The 19,484-nt window shown below is 45.6% G+C and overlaps 1 protein-coding gene across 5 annotated transcripts in view; it reads left to right on the top strand.

Annotated features, from left to right (window-relative positions):
- Positions 1-19,484, top strand: part of ARHGAP44 (Rho GTPase activating protein 44) — a 205,887-nt gene that overhangs the window by 156,812 nt on the left and 29,591 nt on the right. For all 5 annotated transcript variants that reach the window (XM_033184512.1, XM_033184511.1, XM_033184508.1 and 2 more), the window contains 6 exons: positions 5,192-5,303; positions 5,701-5,782; positions 8,541-8,621; positions 12,140-12,253; positions 12,929-13,020; positions 15,186-15,366. In XM_033184512.1, the coding sequence (XP_033040403.1) occupies positions 5,192-5,303; positions 5,701-5,782; positions 8,541-8,621; positions 12,140-12,253; positions 12,929-13,020; positions 15,186-15,366 (662 nt within the window). The remainder of the gene's footprint in view (positions 1-5,191; positions 5,304-5,700; positions 5,783-8,540; positions 8,622-12,139; positions 12,254-12,928; positions 13,021-15,185; positions 15,367-19,484) is intronic.

Here is a 19,484-nt window from a genome sequence, read left to right as displayed (position 1 = left end):
TTTTTTTTTTTGAGACAATCTCGCTCTGTCGCTCCGGCGTGGTCTTGGTTCACTGTAACCTCTGCCTCCCGGGTTCAAGTGATTCTCGTGCCTCAGCCTCCCGAGTAGCTGGGACTACAGGAGTGTGCCACCACGCCCAGCTAATTTTTTTTTTTTTTTTTTTTTTTAGTAGCGATGGGGTTTCACCATGTTGGCCAGGATGATCTCGATCCCTTGACCTCATGATCCACCCACCTCGGCCTCCCAAAGTACTGGGATTACGGGCATGAGCCACTGCGCCTGGCCCTGCTGCTGCTATTACTACTACTTCTCCTTCTTTCTCCTCCTCCTCTTCATCTTCCTTCTCCTCCTCTTCTGCCTCTTCCTCTTGCTTAATAAGTTGCCTAGTTTTAGGTAATTTTAAACGTTAAGGCTCTTAAACTTTTTTTTATCACAACTCTTTTATAGAGATCCTGAAAACATGATTGATAGATATAATAGAAAGTACTTTTTAAGAGTCACGTGTAAAAAATGTCTATGAGAAATTGTTTCTTTCTTTTTGAGACTGAGTCTTGCTCTGTCACCCAGGCTGGAGTGCAGTTGCGTGATCTCAGCTCACTGCAACTTCCACCTCCTGGGTTCAAGTGATTCTCCTGCCTCAGCCTCAGAGTAGCTGGGATTATAGGCGTGCACCACCATGCCTGGCTAATTTTTGTATTTTTAGTAGAGATGAGGTTTCACCATGTTGGCCAGGCTGGTCTTGAACTCCTGACCTCAAGTGATCCGCCCACCTCAGCCTCCCAAACTGCTGGGATTACAGTCATGAGCCACTGCACCTGGCCCAAGAAGTTCTTGATAAGCGTTGTTTTATTACTGTGTAAATCATTTCCTGGGAGATAACATCTCATCTTTGGTTTCTTCCATAGACTATTTTAATATCTTTCCTGCATCTTCCTTTGATCTGATTTGTCAATCAGTATTTATTTAGGGCATGCTGTACATGTTTTATTGAGCAAACTATGAGATAGTGAGATAGGAGACTATAAACATTGCGGGAGATGAGCATAGCATCCCTCAGTTAAGACTAATTCACGCAAAACAGTCTGTAAGTCTCTAAGGGAGACTCAGACAAAGTAAGGGCTGTGGATGAGAAGGAAGCCAGTGAGCGTGTGGGTGTATGTTGCATGCTTCCTGTAGGCCAGCCTGTTCTAGATGCTGGATATTCGAAAAGGAATGGGAATAAATGTATGTTTTTAGCACATTTTATGTGCCAGGCATTTGCATGTTATCAATTTTTTTAGCTTAGCTTAGCTTAGCTTACCTTATGAGACAGGGTCTTGCTCTGTCACCCAGGCTGGAGTGCAGTGGTGCGATCTTGGCTCACTGCAACCTCTGCCTTCTGGGTTCATGCGATTCTCCTGCTTCAGCCTCCCAAACAGCTGGGATTACAGGCTCCCAGAGCCTGTAATGGAGTTTCAGCATGCTGGCCAGGCTGGTCCGGAACTCCTGACCTCAGGTAATCTGTCCGCCTCGGCCTCTCATAGTGCTGGGATTATAGGCGTGAGCCACTGCACCGTGCCTCAATTTAAAACCGAGAAGGTCTGTACCATCCCTGAGGGAGAGTTTCATGGAGAAAGATGAACTGGACCTTTTTTTTTTCCTATCATTTTTTAAAAATTATGGAAAACCATAAAAACATAAAGATAAAAGAATGAACCTTACCGCTCAGTTTATGGGCAATTTTGTTACATTTCTGCCTCCATTTGCTGACCCCAAACCCCTGCCTTGGATATTTTGAAGTACATCCCAGACATTATGTGATTTCATTTATAAACTTGTATATGTATCTCTATAAAAGAGGGGATGTTTTCAAATACAATTTTTGACTGAGCACAGTGGTTCACACCCGTAATCCCAGCAGTGTGAGAGGCTGAGGCGGGAGGATCACTTAAGCCCAGGAATTCAAGACCAGCCTGGGCAACATAGTGAGACCCTATCTAAAAAAAAAAATTAAAAAAAATTAGTTTAGAAATAAAATAGGCCAGGCTCAGTAGGTCACACCTGTAATCCCAACACTTTGGGAGGCCAAGAAGGGCGGATCACCTGGGGTCAGGAATTCGAGACCAGCCTGGCCAACATCGTGAAATCTCGTCTCTACTAAAAATACAAAAATTAGCTGGGCGTGGTGGCGCACGTGTCTGTAATCCCAGCTACTTGGGAGGCTGAGGCAAGAGAATGGCTTGAACCTGGGAAGCAGAGGTTACAGTGAGCCGAGATCACGCTACGGCACTCCAGCCTGGAGAGTAGAGCGAGACTCCATCTAAAAAAAAAAATATATATACATTATTATACCCAAAAAGTAACAGTAATCTATTAGTATCATCAAATATCTAATCAACATAAACTGGTTCTTTTTTTTTTTTTTTTTTTTTTGAGACAGAGTCTCACTCTGTTGCCCAGGCTGGAGTGCAGTGGCCGGATCTCAGCTAACTGCAAGCTCCGCCTCCCGGGTTCACGCCATTCTCCTGCCTCAGCCTCCTGAGTAGCTGGGACTACAGGCGCCCGCCACCTTGCCTGGCTAGTTTTTTGTATATTTTAGTAGAGACGGGATTTCACCGTGTTCGCCAGGATGGTCTCGATCTCCTGACCTCGTGATCCACCCGTCTCAGCCTCCCAAAGTGCTGAGATTACAGGCTTGAGCCACCGCGCCCGGCCAACTGGTTCTTGAAGAGCAGTACCTTTGATGTCTCCCAGCTCCCATCTCTGCCCTTTCTGGGCTGTTCCATTTCTCAACAGACCTCGCTCTCTCACTTGAATTTTTCCCTGTTTTGTGTCAGTTCTTTTAGTAACAAATAGGTTCAAGTTTCCCCTAGCCTAAAAAAAATATCTCTTTTCAACCCAGCCACAGCCTCATATTTCTTCCCAATCTCTTTGGTTTTGTTTTTTATGCTACCCAATTGCTTAAAATAGCTCTCAACATTTGCAGCGCCTGCATCCTTGCCACCACCTACAGATCTTCCTCTGGTGTTGCTTCGCCCCTGTCCCTGGGCTAAAACTGTCTTCCGGGATCCCCAGGGACCCCCAGGTTGCCAAATCCGATGACTTACTGCCAGCCTCTTGGGCCACACCACTGCCTGGTGTTTCTAATGTAACCATCCACAGAACTTCTAGTTCCCTCGTCCCCCTGGTTCCCTCTGGCCTCTGACCACAGGGGCTTCAGGGCCCTCTCTTCAGCACCATGGTCCCCTCCCTGCCCCGCTAGAGCTGCTCCTCAGCCTCAGTGAGGATTCCCCCTGTGAAAGGGCTTCACTCGTGCTCACTGCCATCCTTCAACATTTCCATGCGCGCTTTCCTCTAACGCCCCTGAAACAGGACTGCTTAGCTAATCTAACAATCCCCTCCTCCTCCTAGTTTTTATGCTTCTCTCAGTTACACGATCAAAAATCTAAAGGCTTGTCTGTGACAGCTGTTTCCTTCTCTTTGGCATTGTCCGTCACCAAATCCTGTTGGCTCTTCTTGCATGGCAAGGGCATGGTTTTATGAAGATCTGAGTGACTCCTTTCATGTATTCTGCAGCTTGCTGTCTTTGTCGTAGCAGCCTTACTGATACACTCGTCCAAACGTTCATGTAGCTTCCTCACATATATGCCCGAAGAGCTTTGCACATCTGTTTATCTGATGTACCCTATACTGAGAAGGGAGTTAGTGATCCTAGCAAGGCATAAGCTTAATATTCCAGAGTGGGAACACTTTTTCCAAAGGAAATTGGAAGTCTGTATGGCCATAAAAGATTAAAGGAGCAAGGACTATTCTGCCTGCTTGTTTATCAGCCTGTGGGTTGCATCACTGAGTGCAAGGAACTAAGGTGGAACAGAAACCGATAGGTCTTTTTTTTTTTTTTTTTTTTTGAAACAGAGTCTTGCTCTGTCACCCAGGCTGGAGTGCAGTGGCCGGATCTCAGCTCACTGCAAGCTCCGCCTCCCGGGTTCACACCATTCTCCTGCCTCAGCCTCCCGAGTAGCTGGGACCACAGGCGCCCGCCACCTCGCCCGGCTAGTTTTTTTTGTATTTTTAGTAGAGACGGGGTTTCACCGCGTTAGCCAAATGGTCTCGATCTCCTGACCTCGTGATCCGCCCACCTCGGCCTCCCAAAGTGCTGGGATTACAGGCGTGAGCCACCGCGCCCGGCCACCTGATAGGTCTTTAACCCGTGTGTCGCTTACCTGTGACGTGGTTTCTTTCCGACTCTGACCTGCATTCATTTTCTCCTCCACACAGTCCTCTCCTCTTCTCTTTTGCTTCATAACTCTCTCTCACTCTCTAAGCTGCAGTGGTTCACGTGGAAGAAGTGGCAGTGATTTGAAAATAACTTTTGAGAACGGAATGCAGAAGACTGGAAGGAGGCTACCTCACAAACCACCCCACCCAGTTTGCCCTTCCCCTGAAGGCATAGACTTTATTTGATTCTAAAAGTATAGGCCAGGCGCTGTGGCTCATGCCTGTAATTCCAGCACTTTGGGAGGCTGAGGCAGGTGGATCACTTGAGGTCAGGAGTTCAAGACCAGCCTGGCCAACATGACGAAATCCCATCTCTACTAAAAATACAAAAGAAGTAGCTGAGCATGGTGGTGGGCGCCTATAATCCCAGCTACTTGGGAGACAGAACATGAGAACTGCTTGAACCTGGGAGGCGGAGGTTGCACTGAGTCAAGATCACGCCACTGCACTCCAGCCTGGGCAACAGAGCTAGACTCTGTCTCAAAAAACAAACAAAAACAAAACAAAAAGTATAGCCCTGGTACCTCCCAACACACACACACACCCACCCTGTAGACCTTCTCACATTCAACTTACCAGACTGACCAGGTCTTAGTCAAATTATTCTCCAAGATTTATCTTACGTATACAAGAACAAGATGTCTAAGTGCCCTAGGTTCATTTATCCTCTAAATAGCTACTGAGCCAGTGTGATGAGCCACCCCTGCACAAGGCTGTGGGGACACAAGAGTAGGTAAAGTCAGTTCCTGCTCTGAAGTTGCTTATGTGCAAAGAGGGAGACATTGAGAAAGCAGGCAACTAGGGGATTGGGAAATGGTGTTGGGCGAATGCATCTGAGAGGTTTTGGAGAAAAGAAGCGGACAGTCGTGGGGTCTGCGCGCTTTGCTGTCGTACCTTGGAGTTGCTGTGTGCTGAGCCTCTGTCCTGTTGGTAGGGACTCTTCCGAGTAGCCCCCTCTGCCTCCAAGCTGAAGAAGTTGAAAGCGGCCCTGGACTGCTGTGTGGTGGATGTGCAGGAGTACTCGGCAGACCCTCACGCAATTGCAGGTGGGCACCTCTTGGGCGCTCCTGTGTGCCATGGAGGCTCGCAGGGAAGGGGTGGGTGGGGAGGCTGTGTGGCTACAAGTCCAGGACACTCGAGCTAGTGGCTGCCCAGTGCACTTCAGATGTGTCCACTCAGTGCCCAGTTTCAGGGCTGGGTACTGTGGCCCCTTGAAGGAAGGCCTCCCCGCATGCCAAGGGAAGACAAGGTAATTGCGGAAAGTAAGGGGGTCAGGTCCCCTGTCAGAGCCTCATATGCATTTACATAGGAAGCTAACATTTGCTGTTGACATGGTGGTCAGGAAGCCTGTCCCCAGATGGAACCCACATGGGCAGTGCTGGTTGGTGGATCTTATCTCTGCCATGTCATAACAGTTCAGACCAATATTTTATTCATGCCTAGGAGCTTTGAAATCTTACCTCCGAGAGCTGCCAGAACCTCTTATGACCTTTGAACTCTATGACGAGTGGATCCAGGCTTCCAAGTGAGTACCCCTTGTTTTAGAATATCCTGTGAGTTCCAGTTTATTTGGAAGTATGTGCTGAAATTATAGAAGCATGTAACCTATGATCTTGCAACCCCATTTCTTGATCTCGCCATGAAGGAGTGCTTACGCATTTGCCCAAGGAGGCAGGTCAGGGACATTGATGGTAGCATTATCTGAGATAGCAGAATCCTAGAAGTCACTAAAGATTCATTGGAGAAGGGGGTTGGGAAGTGGCTAAGTGAACTGTGAAGTGTCTGTACCATGGCACACTCTGGAGCAATTAAAAATAGGTAGAGTTATTCATGCTAACGTAAATAGATATGAAAGCAAGTTAACAAGGACTCCTGTGACATTCTATTGTTATAAAAAGGAAAATAAACACCCAGCACACTTAAAACAATAGAATTTTGAAAGGACCTATATTTGTGTGTACGTGTATGAAAGAAAGTTCTGGAAGGGCTCACATAGGCTGACAGCAGTGATTCCTTCTGGGCAGAAAAGTAGGACAAGTGAGTGGGCACAGGGTCTTTACCCTCATCTATAATAACTGAATATATTTTAACAATAAGTAATAATGAGGTCACGTGTCATGACACGTGAGCAGCGGCCTCTCTCTCCCCTCCTGAAGATGTGCCCAAGGGAGACGCCACAGCCCAGAGCCAGGCGCAGGGCTGTAGCAATGTGTTGGGAAGAGTACAGCTGCATGGAACAGGTAAAGCCCGCTAGCCCTGACACATGCTATGGTTCCTACGCGTGGTTTTTGAGTCCTGGCTTATTTCCTCAGTTATGCATGCATCAGGATGGCATTGTATGTTCTTTTGGGCATAAGTAAGAGCTGCCTTAAGTAGATAGTATTGTTTGGAGGAATGTACTTTTACTGAGCGAATGGACCCGTGTATCGAGCAAACACACAACACCAGGGTGGGACAATTGCTACCAGCGCAAAGATGGTGGAGATGAGGGTAGAGATGGTCCAGGTGGGAGATGAAGGAGGGAGAAGAATGTTTTCTGAGAGCAGGACTAGAGTCAATAGCCACCTAAGGGAGGGGCCTGTGAAAGGAAATGATTTCTAGAGATTTCTAGTCGTGGGATTTCGTTGTTGGTGTGTTTCTCAACAACACCGTGAGAAACAGGTGTTGTTTATCATCCCCCGTCAGAAACAACAGTGGAATAGGTGTCTGATGCTGCTCCTTCTACTTTTTGAAGAACTGGGCCTGGAAGAGATCCACCTGACCTGGAAGGGAAGCCAGGCTCAAATGTGTAGGGCCAGAAAAAACCAACTCCAATCAAGTGGCCTAATGCTATTTTATTTCCAAAGTAGAATGGAGATTATGCACTTTAAAAGGCTGGCTGAATATAGGGTTCTCTTTTATCTCATTATGAAAAGGCAGTGCTGTGTTTCATCATATTAATCATCACAAGTGTTACCATTTATTGAGTGCTTATTAGAGACTTGGCATTGTTTTAAGCTCTTTATATGTTTTTAACTCATGTAATTTTGACAAGAACTCTGTGAAGTAGGGTGTGCTGTTTCTCCTGTTTTACATTTGAGGAATTTGAGGTATGGAAGAGGTATGTAACTACAGGTTACCTGCTGGCTAATAAGTGGTAGAATGGGAACTTGAATCCAAGGAGTCGGTTTCAGGGCCTTTACACTTAACCACAGCACTTTTTGCCTCTCTAGGACAAGAATGTGGTCCTAGGGATGAAGCCAAATGAGAACATATCCTTTGATGGAAACTGTCACTCTTATTATTTATTGGATATATTAGTGATCTTGATGATATACAGTTAGATAAAGGCAGGATAGCTCAGTGCCTCAGGACCTGTCCAGAGATTCTTCTGTTCCCACTTCACTTGCAAATGTGGGTCTCCATTAAGAAATAGGAATGATCCAGATGACTCAAAGAGGTCAGTGTCTTTGAACCAGGGAAAAACAAGAACCTGTGTCTGCCGCTGGATGACATGCATGTAGTACCTAAGAGCACATCCTCTCAACCGAGTCATTTTGCCTAGAACAGTGATTTCCAACCCTCTGCGTGCATCATTGTGTCCTGGGAAGCTTTTTAAAGATACTAATGCCTGAACCTTTTTTTCAGAGATTTCGATTGAATTGGTCTGGGTTCTGTGATTCAAAGCTCCCAGGGCTATTGGGTTGACAACTATGAACCTGTGATGAAGCTGAGTTTCATCAGAGGCCAACACTCACCTTCACAAGACATTGCACTTCAGGCCAGCTCAGCAGGACACAGACAGATCTGCCATAGGATGGGACATCCGGGAGTCCCAGGAGGAGTCAGGGAAGCAAGGGCTGAAGTTAGGGATTACCAGGACAGTGCAAGACAGCCTGAAACTTAAAAAGGACACATCATTGCAAGCCACTTACGTGATCTGTTTCCATGCTGGAGTCATGAAGAATACAGGTTCAGAATAGCCCATGGGTCGAGCTCCCTGACTGGCATCTGTGTCCTCCTACAACCCCATAGCCCTGTCACACCAGAGCAGGTCTGTGGCTCTGGCACGTATTCACCTGGGGCCTCTGATGTGTGCAGAGGAAGCATTGTTAAAATAGCACAGGACAAGACAGAAGGAGAACATAGAGGAGTAAATAATAACCACATTTTTTAATACTAGCTTGTTGATATGGTCAGTTACAACGGTTGATATCAAATAGTATAATGATTGGTTAATATGATTTCCAGTGAGACTTTGTTGATTCGTGCTCAACCAATGACTTTTCCTATCAATTTCTCAGTATCCAGGAGCAAGACAAGAAGCTTCAGGCTCTATGGAATGCTTGTGAAAAGTTGCCTAAGGCCAATCACAACAACATCCGGTAAGTGGATACTTACCAAGTGTAGACACATGACTTGGGCTTATGTAAGCCTCAGATATACAACTCCCCAGCTAAAAGTCATGGTAACTACCACACATAGCATTTCGTGATGTCCAGGGTATTATTAACATACGTGGTCTCTCTTTTGTTTTTTGTTTGTTTTTTTGTGTCCCCCCCCCCCCCTTTTTTTTTTGAGACGGAGTCTTACTCTGTCGCCCAGCCTGGAGTGCAGTGGCACGACAAAACCCCGCCTCCCAGGTTCATGCCATTCTCCTGCCTCAGCCTCCCGAGTAGCTGGGAGTATAGGCTCCCGCCACCACTCATGGACTCTTTTAAACCCCAAACCACCCTGTGAGGGAAGGCAGGGATAATTATTGCCATTTTTTAGATAAGGAAATGGACTCAAAGAAGTGAACCATTGGCTAATTCAGTTAAAGGAGCAAAGGTGAATGCAAGCTATCTTAAGATATTGGGGATTTATGGTAAAGACAGGTAGGTGTTGGTGGACCCCTGGGAGAAGCTGACCTATGTGGGAGCTGGGGGAGGCAGAAGTGTGCTTGAGCAAGTCCACAGGAAGGAGGGGTGAGGGAGCGTATTCTCCACTGTTCCACCATTCCCGAAACCCAGCTGTGTTTCACGTCTGCCTCTCGCCTTTCTTGCTACCACTCGAGCTTCCACTTCCGGCACTCTGCAGATCCTTCTCCATGCCTTGCCTCCTGCTGCTTCACACTCTGCTTCTTTACCGCTTTGTCTTGCCAGCGCCCATCCCGGCCCTGCCGCCTTTCCTCCCAGCTTCTTAGGAGGCAGATTTTCAGCATCAGCACCTACTGCCATCTGCCTGGTTATTTCTGTTTTCCTGTTAAAAATCCCCAGAACGATGGGATGGCAGTTCCTCAAACAATTAAACACAGAATTACTGTAGGATCCAGCAGTTCCACTTCTGGGTATGTACCCAAAAGAATCAAAAGCAGGGACTTAATATTTGCACACTCATATTCGTAGCAGCAGTATTTGTAGTAGGTAAAAGGTGGAAAACCAAATGTCCATCTACAGATAAGTGGATCAACGAAATGTGGTATGTTCATGTAGTGGATGCCATTCTGATTCTTGTCATCACGTAGATGAACCTTGAGAGCATTATGCTACATGAAAAAAACCAAACACAAAAGGACAAATGCAATATATGATTCCACTTGTATGAAGTACCCGGAGTGGTCCAACTCAGAGAGAAACAAAATGGGATGGTGGTTGCCAGGGCTAGGGGATGGTTGCCAGGGGCTAGGGGATGGTTGCCAGGGGCTAGGGGATGGTTGCCAGGGGCTAGGGGATGGTTGCCAGGGGCTAGGGGATGGTTGCCAGGGGCTAGGGGATGGTTGCCAGGGGCTAAGGGACAGGAGATTATTGGTTTTTGTTTTGTTTTGTTTTTCTTGAGTCAGAGTCTCACTCTGTCTCCCAGGCTGGAGTCCAGTGGTGGAATCTTGGCTCTCACGGTAACACTCACCACCCGGGGTTCGAGTGATTTTCCTGCCTCAGCCTCCTGAGTAGCTGGGACTATGGATGTGCACCACCATGCCTCATTTTTGTATTTTTTTTTTTAGTAGAGACAAGGTTTCACCATGTTGGCCAGGATGGTCTCAAACTCCGGGCCTCAGGAGATCTGTCCGCCTCAGCCTCCTAAAGTCCTGAGATTACAGGCATGAGCCACCACACCTGGCCGAGATTATTGTTTAATGGGGACAAAGTTTAGCTAGGGAAGATGAAAACATTCAGGAGATGGATGGTGGTGATAGTTTCATAACACTGTGAATGTACTTAATGCTACCGAACTGTACATCTAAAAATGGCTTAAGTAGTGAATTGTATGTATATTACAAATCAAGTCCCAAAAGCGGGAATCGGATGGGTTCAACTCTTGGCACGTTGCTGACCATAGCCCTAGGCCACTGGTCAGCCCATGCGTTGGCCTAAGCTCTCAGCTTAAGTCCCACATCTTGGTCCAGACCTGTGTGGCCTCTTGGAGGGTGAGGGATGGCTGAGAGTGGCCATGGATGGAGTTTTCACAGTGACAGCTAAGTGATTACATGGTAGGACATGAGTCTGCTGGACGTTCTACCGGGCTGATGAAGGTGAGCAGAAAATCCCGAATGAGTCGCTTCACTATGATCCAAGCACAATGGGGTTAGGACCACAGCCTATTGTAACTGAGAGGCCAGAGAAAGCATGTCCTCTGGGGGACCTGGGGCCTCTTGTTGGCACCTGGCAGATTTTGAGTGTGGTTTGCCAAAGCTGTTTTTTTTGAATTTGCACATAGCTTCTTCATTGTATTTGTTTTATTTCTATATAGCTTCTTTGTTGGCTGCTTTTATAAAATAACTTTATTAAGCTGTCATTTTCATAGTATTGAACCTTTTTAACATGTGTAATGTAGTAGTTTTTAGTGTGTTCATACAGTTTTGCAACTATTAACTGGTGTCTCATTGTAAAACATTTCCCTTACCCCAAGAAAGAAATCCCCTTCCCCTTAGCAGTCACTCCTTATTTTCCCCAACCATGCCCCTAAGCAACCACTAATGTACTTTCTGGCTTCATAAATTTGCGTATTCTAGGCATTTCATATAAATGAAATACTATAATTTGTGGCCTTTTGTGTCTGGCTTCTTTCACTTAGCATACTGTTTTCAGGTGTAACCATGTTGCAGGATGTGCCAATACTTCATTCCTTTTTATGGTTGAATAATATTTCATTGTATGGACATACCACATTTAATGTATCGAATCATCCCTTTATGGACATTTGGATCATTTCCACCTTTTGGCTATTATTAATCATTATGATTCTGTGAACATTCATGTACAAATTTGTGTGTAGACAGCTTTCTTTTCGGTAATATCCCTAGGAGAGAATTGCTGGATCATACTACTTTTTTATTTAACTTTGATGAAAGTTGGCTCATCAAATGTGTGATATGGTGGAGGAGAGCCATATAGTCATTCTAGGTTAGAGGTGGGTTGTTCAATTAATAGTACTTTACGTTTTGAGGCAAAGGCTAAGTCTGCATTGGACTTTTTCTTTATTAGATCTTTCCAGAGCACCCAACTGAGGGTAACTCTGGGAACCACCACCCCTAGCACATAGATGTTCCTGCCAAAGGTACTTAGACATACTGTCGATCACTCCTGCACACAGGGAAGATGGCAAGAAGTAATGGGGTTTGTAAAAAGCGAGGCACTTCAGGTCATTATATACTGAGTCAGAAGGAAAGAAGGAGACTTTCTGGCCAGTGTTAGTTGAAGCACACGTTGACACCTAACCCAGTGAGATCTGAGCCTGTCTGTTTTTGGAAAGAGGATGCAGAATTTCCATTTCCTGACACATGAGCCATGTTCATTACATTGCGGGTGCATGAGTCTCCTAGTCAGTGAGATATGTGACATGAGAGAAGCTTCTGTCCAGTCCCCAGGGGCACATGGCTGGTGTTGAGCCTTGGTTAAACCCGGCCCTTCTAATTTTCTTTTAGATACTTGATCAAATTTTTATCCAAGCTGTCAGAATATCAAGATGTAAACAAGATGACTCCCAGTAACATGGCAATTGTTTTAGGACCTAACCTCCTATGGCCACAAGCAGAAGGGTGAGTACAGGGCGGAGAAGCGATGTGGGTGATCGGGTAGGACTGCAGGGCCTGGGCAGGGTGGGCAGGACAGCTGGGGCCCCAGCTGAGCACCAGCCTCGTGTATTTTCCAAACCCTGTTTCTGTGTTGGCCTCCTCGTCTTTTAGGCTGAGGAAGAGGCACAGAATTCTGCAGATCTTTCTTTTTGTTGATGGTCCAAGAGCTCCAAGTCTGGAGTCAGGGTCTTCTCTGAGCTAATTAAATCAGCCTTGGGATGAGGGGGAAGGAGGGCGTAGGACATGGTGACACAGGCCACGCAAGCTCTTACACTCTGTCATAAGAGGACACATCCCAGCCTCAGGATTCGGAGGGATAGAGAGCTGTCTCCAGAGACAGCAGAGTTGGAAAGAGGATGAGAATCACAGGGATGGCAGGGAGGAGAATCACACCTCACGTTGAAAGTGGCTGTGTAGGTCTTGTTCATGTGCCCTGGGGTTATCTCCATTCTGCAGATGGAAAAAGAGAAGTTCAGAAAGGTGAAGTGTCCCTCCCAAGAGAAAATCTGCTCTCAAACCTCCGCCTGCAGGGTTCCAGTCCAGGGGCCCTTCCGGGGCTCTGCAGCCAGAGGACCTTGGGCCTCAAATCCTGCCTCAGCTGCTAACTCCACCCTCTCTGCCTCTACTCTCTGTTTACAGGAACATTACAGAGATGATGACCACAGTGTCGCTGCAAATTGTTGGGATCATCGAACCTATCATCCAGCATGCAGACTGGTTCTTCCCTGGGGGTAGGTGACAGCACCTAGGTGTAGGGGCAAGAGGCAGGCAACAGGAATATCACTGCAGGTTCTGAGCCTTTGAAGCCAAGTACCACGGCCCACAGACTTTTATTTTTATTTTTTTGATTCCCCTACACACACACACACACACACACACACACACACACACACACAAAGGCACACACATATCAGGGTAGAGTCATGGCAGCTTCCTATTCTGTGATCTCTATTTTTTTTGAGACAGAGTTCTGCTCTTGTCCCCGAGGCTGGAGTGCAATGGTGCGATCTCGGCTCATCGCAACCCCTACCTCCCAGGTTTAAGCAGTTCTCCTGCCTCACCCCTTCTCAGTAGCTGGGATTACAGGCATGCGCCACCACGCCTGACTAATTTTGTTTTGTTTTGTTGTTGTTGTTGTTTTGAGACAGAGCCTTATTCTGTCACCCAGGCTGGAGTGCAGTGGCGCGATCTTGGCTCACTGCAAGCTCCGCCTCCCGGGTTCACGCTGTTCTCCTGCCTCAGCCTCCCAAGTAACTGGGACTACAGGTGTCCGCCACCATGCCCAGCTAATTTTTTTGTATTTTTGGTAGAGACAGGGTTTCTCCATGTCACTCAGGCTGGTCTTGAACTCCTGACCTCAGGTGATCTGCCTGCCTCGGCCTCCCAAAGTGCTGGGATTACAGGAGTGAGCCACTGCACCCGGCCTGTAATCTCTATTTCAAGGGACACTCTGGCCTGAATGTGTCCACTGCCTGTACTAACCAGGTCCAAGGATTTTACTGGTCTAATATCCATACCACGGTTTCTTCAAATCTACACATCTTAGAATGCTGGTGCAGGGAGGAAAGAGAGATCCTGTGCTCCAAATCCTTCACTTTGTAGATGCAGAGGGAGACGGGGTCCTGAGATGGATGGGGACTTTTGCTCAGGACTTACAGATCACCTGGGTGCCTTACAGACCCCCCTTTTGCTACCCTAGGTTGTGCCCTTTGAGTTGTCCCTCAGCATTTGAAGGTGGGGTTCAATCTCAAAGGCAATAAGATTCTTTCTTTTATTCCTACTTCAAAGTTAGGCTCTGAAGGCAGCTTCCTAAGAGGGGGTTTCAGAGATGTTCTGAGCCACAGAAGCCTCACTCCATAAGTAGATGACTCTTAGTGGTGACAGCTTTGAAGAGATAGCAGTTGTTGCACTAAATTCGGCATCTGCTTAAAAAAATAATAATTCGTTCTGTACCTTATGTTTGGTAGACATTAAGAGAATGCTTTTTTGCTGTGTCGCAACAGCTGTTAAGGCACATGGGGATGATATGTTAGTAATTCTATGCTCTGCCCATTAGAGGTAATCAATTAATGCTGTTCTAACATTGAAGAAGTTTGATTGTCTTGCTTTTGCCTCATGTGTTTTAAGGTCTGAACTGCCGACTCCCTAAAAGTTGCTTTGATAACAGAGTTGGGTGGGTGTGGGAAATCAAGATAAAGAAATAAAGGAGATAGGAGTCAAGGCAGTAATCCTATAGGTTCTGTGGCTGAGCTAATTCATTACCACTGCAGACAGGCAGAATTGTGCAGAGCTAATTTATTCTCATTGACTAGGAAAGGATGGGATGAATACTTCTGTGTATCTCTTTGACAGCCTAAAAAGAACTTTAATGAAATCTCTATTTCTAATATCTTGAATTTATTCTGTATGGTTTTCCAGAAAGGCAATATCATCTATAAATATTAATATTGCCTCTTATTTTATTTCCTTGACTAATTCCATTAGCTAGCGTTTCTCAAACGGTGTTAAGTAATGGTAGTGATAGTGGGCATTGCCATTTCTCCTGATTTGATTAGGACAGCTGTCAGCTTTCAGTCCTAAGCACGAGGTTTTAGAAAGATGATTTCATGTATTTCAGAAAGTATCCATCTGTTTCTGTTTTTACAAAGTTTTTTTTTTTTTTATCACAAATTGACATTGCTTTATTAAATGCCTATATAGGTGATCACGTGTTCCCCTTTTTGGCCTGTTAATGTGATGCATTATATTAATAAGGTGAATTCATATGTGGAACCATGGGATGAAATTTTCTAGGGATGACATATGAGGGAGTGGGTGTCTGGACTCATTCCTTCCCTGCCCAGGAAAGGTGTGGCAGACCAAGAGTTCACGTGTACCCATTCTTTCTTCCCCGCAGAGATAGAGTTCAACATTACTGGCAATTATGGGAGTCCAGTACACGTGAACCATAATGCCAACTACAGCTCAATGCCCTCCCCAGACATGGACCCTGCTGACCGGCGCCAGCCCGAGCAGGCCCGCCGGCCCCTCAGCGTCGCCACAGATAATATGATGCTGGAGTTTTACAAAAAGGATGGGTATGAACTGGGGTCTCTTTCTCAGCACTGGGGACTGGGGGAGGTGGTAGGGGTGCAAGGGTGACACGTAAGAAAAACAGAATTACGGGAAGGCTGCACTGACTCTCAGCAGTTTAGGTGACTCGTAGCAATTAAACTGTATCTGCTCTGTCTGGGATGAGTTTCTTTGACTTGCCTCCCTTTAGACCAGAGGTCAGGGTAGCCTTCTTAGCTGACACAGTTGTGATCAGTATTAATTCGTTCTCATCAAAAGAAAGAAAAAATAGTCACTGAGGGGAATTAAAAAAAATACATACACACTTTATTTGGAATCAAAATGTATACATGTAGATCAATTCCAGAATTTGTAGTGGCTTTACTTTGATTAGAAATGGGCTCATTTGCATTCTTCAGAAGCATCCTGGCATAAACAATACATTTAATGTAGTTTAACATTCCCAGTTTCAGCCTAAAACTTGAAACAGGCTGAGTGTAAAATCCTTCTAGGTTTTTTTTTTTTTTTTTTGAGACGGAGTCTCGCTCTATTGCCCGGGCTGGAGTGCAGTAGCCGGATCTCAGCTCACTGCAAGCTCCGCCTCCCGGGTTTACGCCATTCTCCTGCCTCAGCCTCCCAAGTAGCTGGGACTACAGGCGCCCGCCACCTTGCCCGGCTAGTTTTTGTTTTTTTTAGTATTTTTTAGTAGAGACGGGGTTTCACCATGTTAGCCAGGATGGTCTCGATCTCCTGACTTCGTGATCCACCCGTCTCGGCCTCCCAAAGTGCTGGGATTACAGGCTTGAGCCACCGCGCCCGGCCCCTTCTAGGTTTTTAAGATGTTTTCCTATCTTTTCTTATTAACATCCATAACTACTTCAATGCGGTTATTAAGAGGCTTGTAAGTACATTCAATTTAGTTTGCATAGGAACAACCCTGTCCACACTCACGTTAAATTAGTTTATATAATATTGAACTACATAATGATTCCCATAGCAAGTAAGATGGGAATAAACAGGTTTCATAACAAGCACAGCTGACTCACGGTAAGCACCAGCTCAGCCATGGCAACCAGAGAACGTGGACTAATGAGTGTGTTCAGCAAGCTGCAGGCATCCACGAATACCTCTTACAGGAGGATATTGTGTTGGTCAGGCAAGTCAGTTCAGTAAACTTTGGTTAGAAATTAAAAATTACTACTGTAAAATAAAATTTAGCAACTGCTCCTTTAGGATAGATGAGAACATAAAGCATTGAATGGGAGTATCGGAAATGCAGATAATAGGAAGTAAGCTAGCTAGAACCTTCCCCTTTCCTGACAGACCACTGGGCAGCCAGAAGGATGTGCTTGAAAGGTCCATGGCCTAAAGGGCACAGGAGGGAAGGCTGAAAATCCGAGAACTGTTAGAGGTGTGTGACTCTTACTTTTCACCCCGCTTCTTCCTGAATGGGGGTTGGTATTGGAGAACTAAAGTTGGCAGACGACACCTAGGCTTGTTTCCTGGGATGATGGTGAAGCCATCACGATGGCCAATATTTCTTCTTTGTTACTTCACCTATCAGAGACCATTTGTATGTGGCAGGTGGGAGTTGTTTGTGTGTTCTATGCTGGTGTTTATTGTTCTCCACATGGTGGAGAAAACAATTTCTTTCTTTTTTGTTTTGTTTTAAGACATAGTCTCGGCTGGGCGCAGTGGCTCATGCCTGTAATCCCAGCACTGGGAGGCCGAGGAAGGCGGATCACAAGGTCAGGTGTTTGAGACCAGCCTGACCAACATGGTGAAACTCTGTCTCTACTAAAAATACAAAAATTAGCTGGGCATGGTGGTGCACATTTGTAATCCCAGCCACTCAGGAGGCTGAGGCAGGGGAATCACATGAACCTGGGAGGCGGAGGTTGCTGTGAGCCAAGATCGTGCCATTGTACTCCAGCCTGGGCAACAGAGCGAGACTCTGTCTCAAAAAAAAAAAAAAAAAGGAAAAAGAAAAAAAAGAGAGTCTTACTCTGTCCCCCAGGCTGGAGTGCAGTGGTGCAATCTTGGCTCACTGCAACCCCGCCTCCTAGTTTCAAGTAATAATTCTCATGCCTCAGCCTCCCAAATAGCTGGGATTACAGGCGGGAGCCACCATGCCTGGCTAATTTTTGTATTTTTAGTAGAGATGGGGTTTTTGCCATGTTGGTCAGCGTGGTCTCGAACTCCTGACCTCAAGCATTCCTCTTGCCTTGGCCTCCCAAAGTACTGGGATTTCAAGTGTGAGCTACTGTGCCTGGCCTCAGAAAAAATTTCTTTAATCTCTAAAAAGGAACATACTTAGAATCTGAGAGTCAGAGACAGAGAAAACTAGAGAGCGCATTGAAATTTGTTTTTAAATCTTATTAACTCAGTTCCTTTGTGAAATCTCTGTAAGCTGAAGGGATGCTCTTGAGGGTAAATTCTGGTCCTGGCTGGGTGATACAGCACTCCTGATATTCCAGGTGTTTCTACATCCAAAGTGTGCCCCTCCATCCCTCCTCCATCCTCTCTGCCAGATCCGTTCTGATTCCACTGCCTCCTGGGTGCATTCCAAATGGCTTCTAAGAGAGAGTTACCGCTGCAGGTGCATTGCGGTACTCAGAGTTCACTGGCCCACTGTCTGCAGGCAGATGTAGAAACTTGAGCAATATCTTAAGCAGATACCTTATATCTGATAAAGCTCTCCTGCTTAAGAATTTTGTAAGTGATACGTCCATTCTGTATACCATTCTTATTTAAAGTTGAAACTGCCACCATCTACTTTAAGAGTATAGGAAATTTATTACATAATTTATTGTTGTACGTAAAATAAAATATATATTTCAAAATGTGTATTAAATGTTAAATTCAGGCTGGGCGTGGTGGCTCATGCCTGTAATCCCAGCATTTTGGGAGGCCGAGGCGGGTGGATCACCTGAGGTCAGGAGTTCGAGACCAGCCTGAACAACATGCAGAAACCCCGTCTCTACTAAAAATACAAAATTAGCCCGGTATGACGGCACATGCCTGTAATCCCAGCTACTCGGAAGGCTGAGGCAGGAAAATCGCTTGAACCTGGGAGGTGGAGGTTGCAGTGAGTCAAGATCGTGCCATTGCGTGATAGCCTGGGCAACAAGAGCAAAACTCTGTCTCCAAAAAACAAAGTTAAATTCAATGAAGGTCTTGCCGGTTTAGGGTGGCTCTCCCTGAGTTGTCTGGGGTAGAGCATCTGTGCGTACGTTTTAAGGAATTGTAGTGAATTAAAGAAGATCAGTTCTTACCTGACCTTAAAGAGAAACCTAAAGTTATGAGTGTTTGGGGGAGAGGGAAGAAATTTACATCTCTTGAGTCCCTGTGTTATCTTAGTAACATTAGGGCAGTTCTCTATATTGGCCCCATTTCTGATCCTTTGAAATCTATGAGATGCATTTTAAAGTCTTCACACTGCTCATCGAAACCCTGACAAATTAAAGCTCATGTTATTGAAGGTTTTTGGCCAAGTTAAAAAAAACAGATATATATATATGAATTATATATCAATAAAGCAGATACTTATTTAAAAAGAAAATTAGAGGCAGAAAAACTGAGTAAAATTGCAAAGAAATGGTAAGTTTCCCATCTGTGTCAGTGAAACTTTCCTAGGCTGATGGCTGTTATGTCCTAGATGTCATACAAAGCCCACAACTCTGGGCTTTGGTCCTGATGCCTTTCTGATTCAAAATGATGCAGGAAGCTGGGTTTCTTTAGCAGGGCTTGGGGTCCAATTCAGGATCTTATATATATATTTTTCATCATTGTGGTAGGTTAAATAATGCCCATCCACCAAAGAAAAATAGATCTAAAGCCCTGGAAACTATTCACATTTCTTTATTTTGGAAAAAGGTATTTGAATATGCTCTTGAAATAAGGAGATGGATTATTCTGGATTATCAAGATGGGCTCTACATGACATCACGTGCATCCTTATTAAGAGGGAGGCAGAGAGAGATTTTACTGCACACACACAGGAAATGTGAAGATGGAACAGAGAGAAATTTGAAGAGATGGCCACAAGCCAGAGATTGCCAACAGCCACCAGTAGCTAGAAGAGGGAGTAAAGCCTTGCTCCCTTCTTGATTTCCACCTGGTAATACTGATTCTAATTTATTTA

Source organism: Trachypithecus francoisi, unplaced genomic scaffold (genome assembly GCF_009764315.1).
Source record: "Trachypithecus francoisi isolate TF-2019V2 unplaced genomic scaffold, Tfra_2.0 Lachesis_group20, whole genome shotgun sequence".
NCBI classification, from domain to species: domain Eukaryota; kingdom Metazoa; phylum Chordata; class Mammalia; order Primates; family Cercopithecidae; genus Trachypithecus; species Trachypithecus francoisi.
The sequence above is the reverse complement of the archived record's forward strand: the minus strand, read 5'-3'. Positions and strand labels throughout refer to the sequence as shown.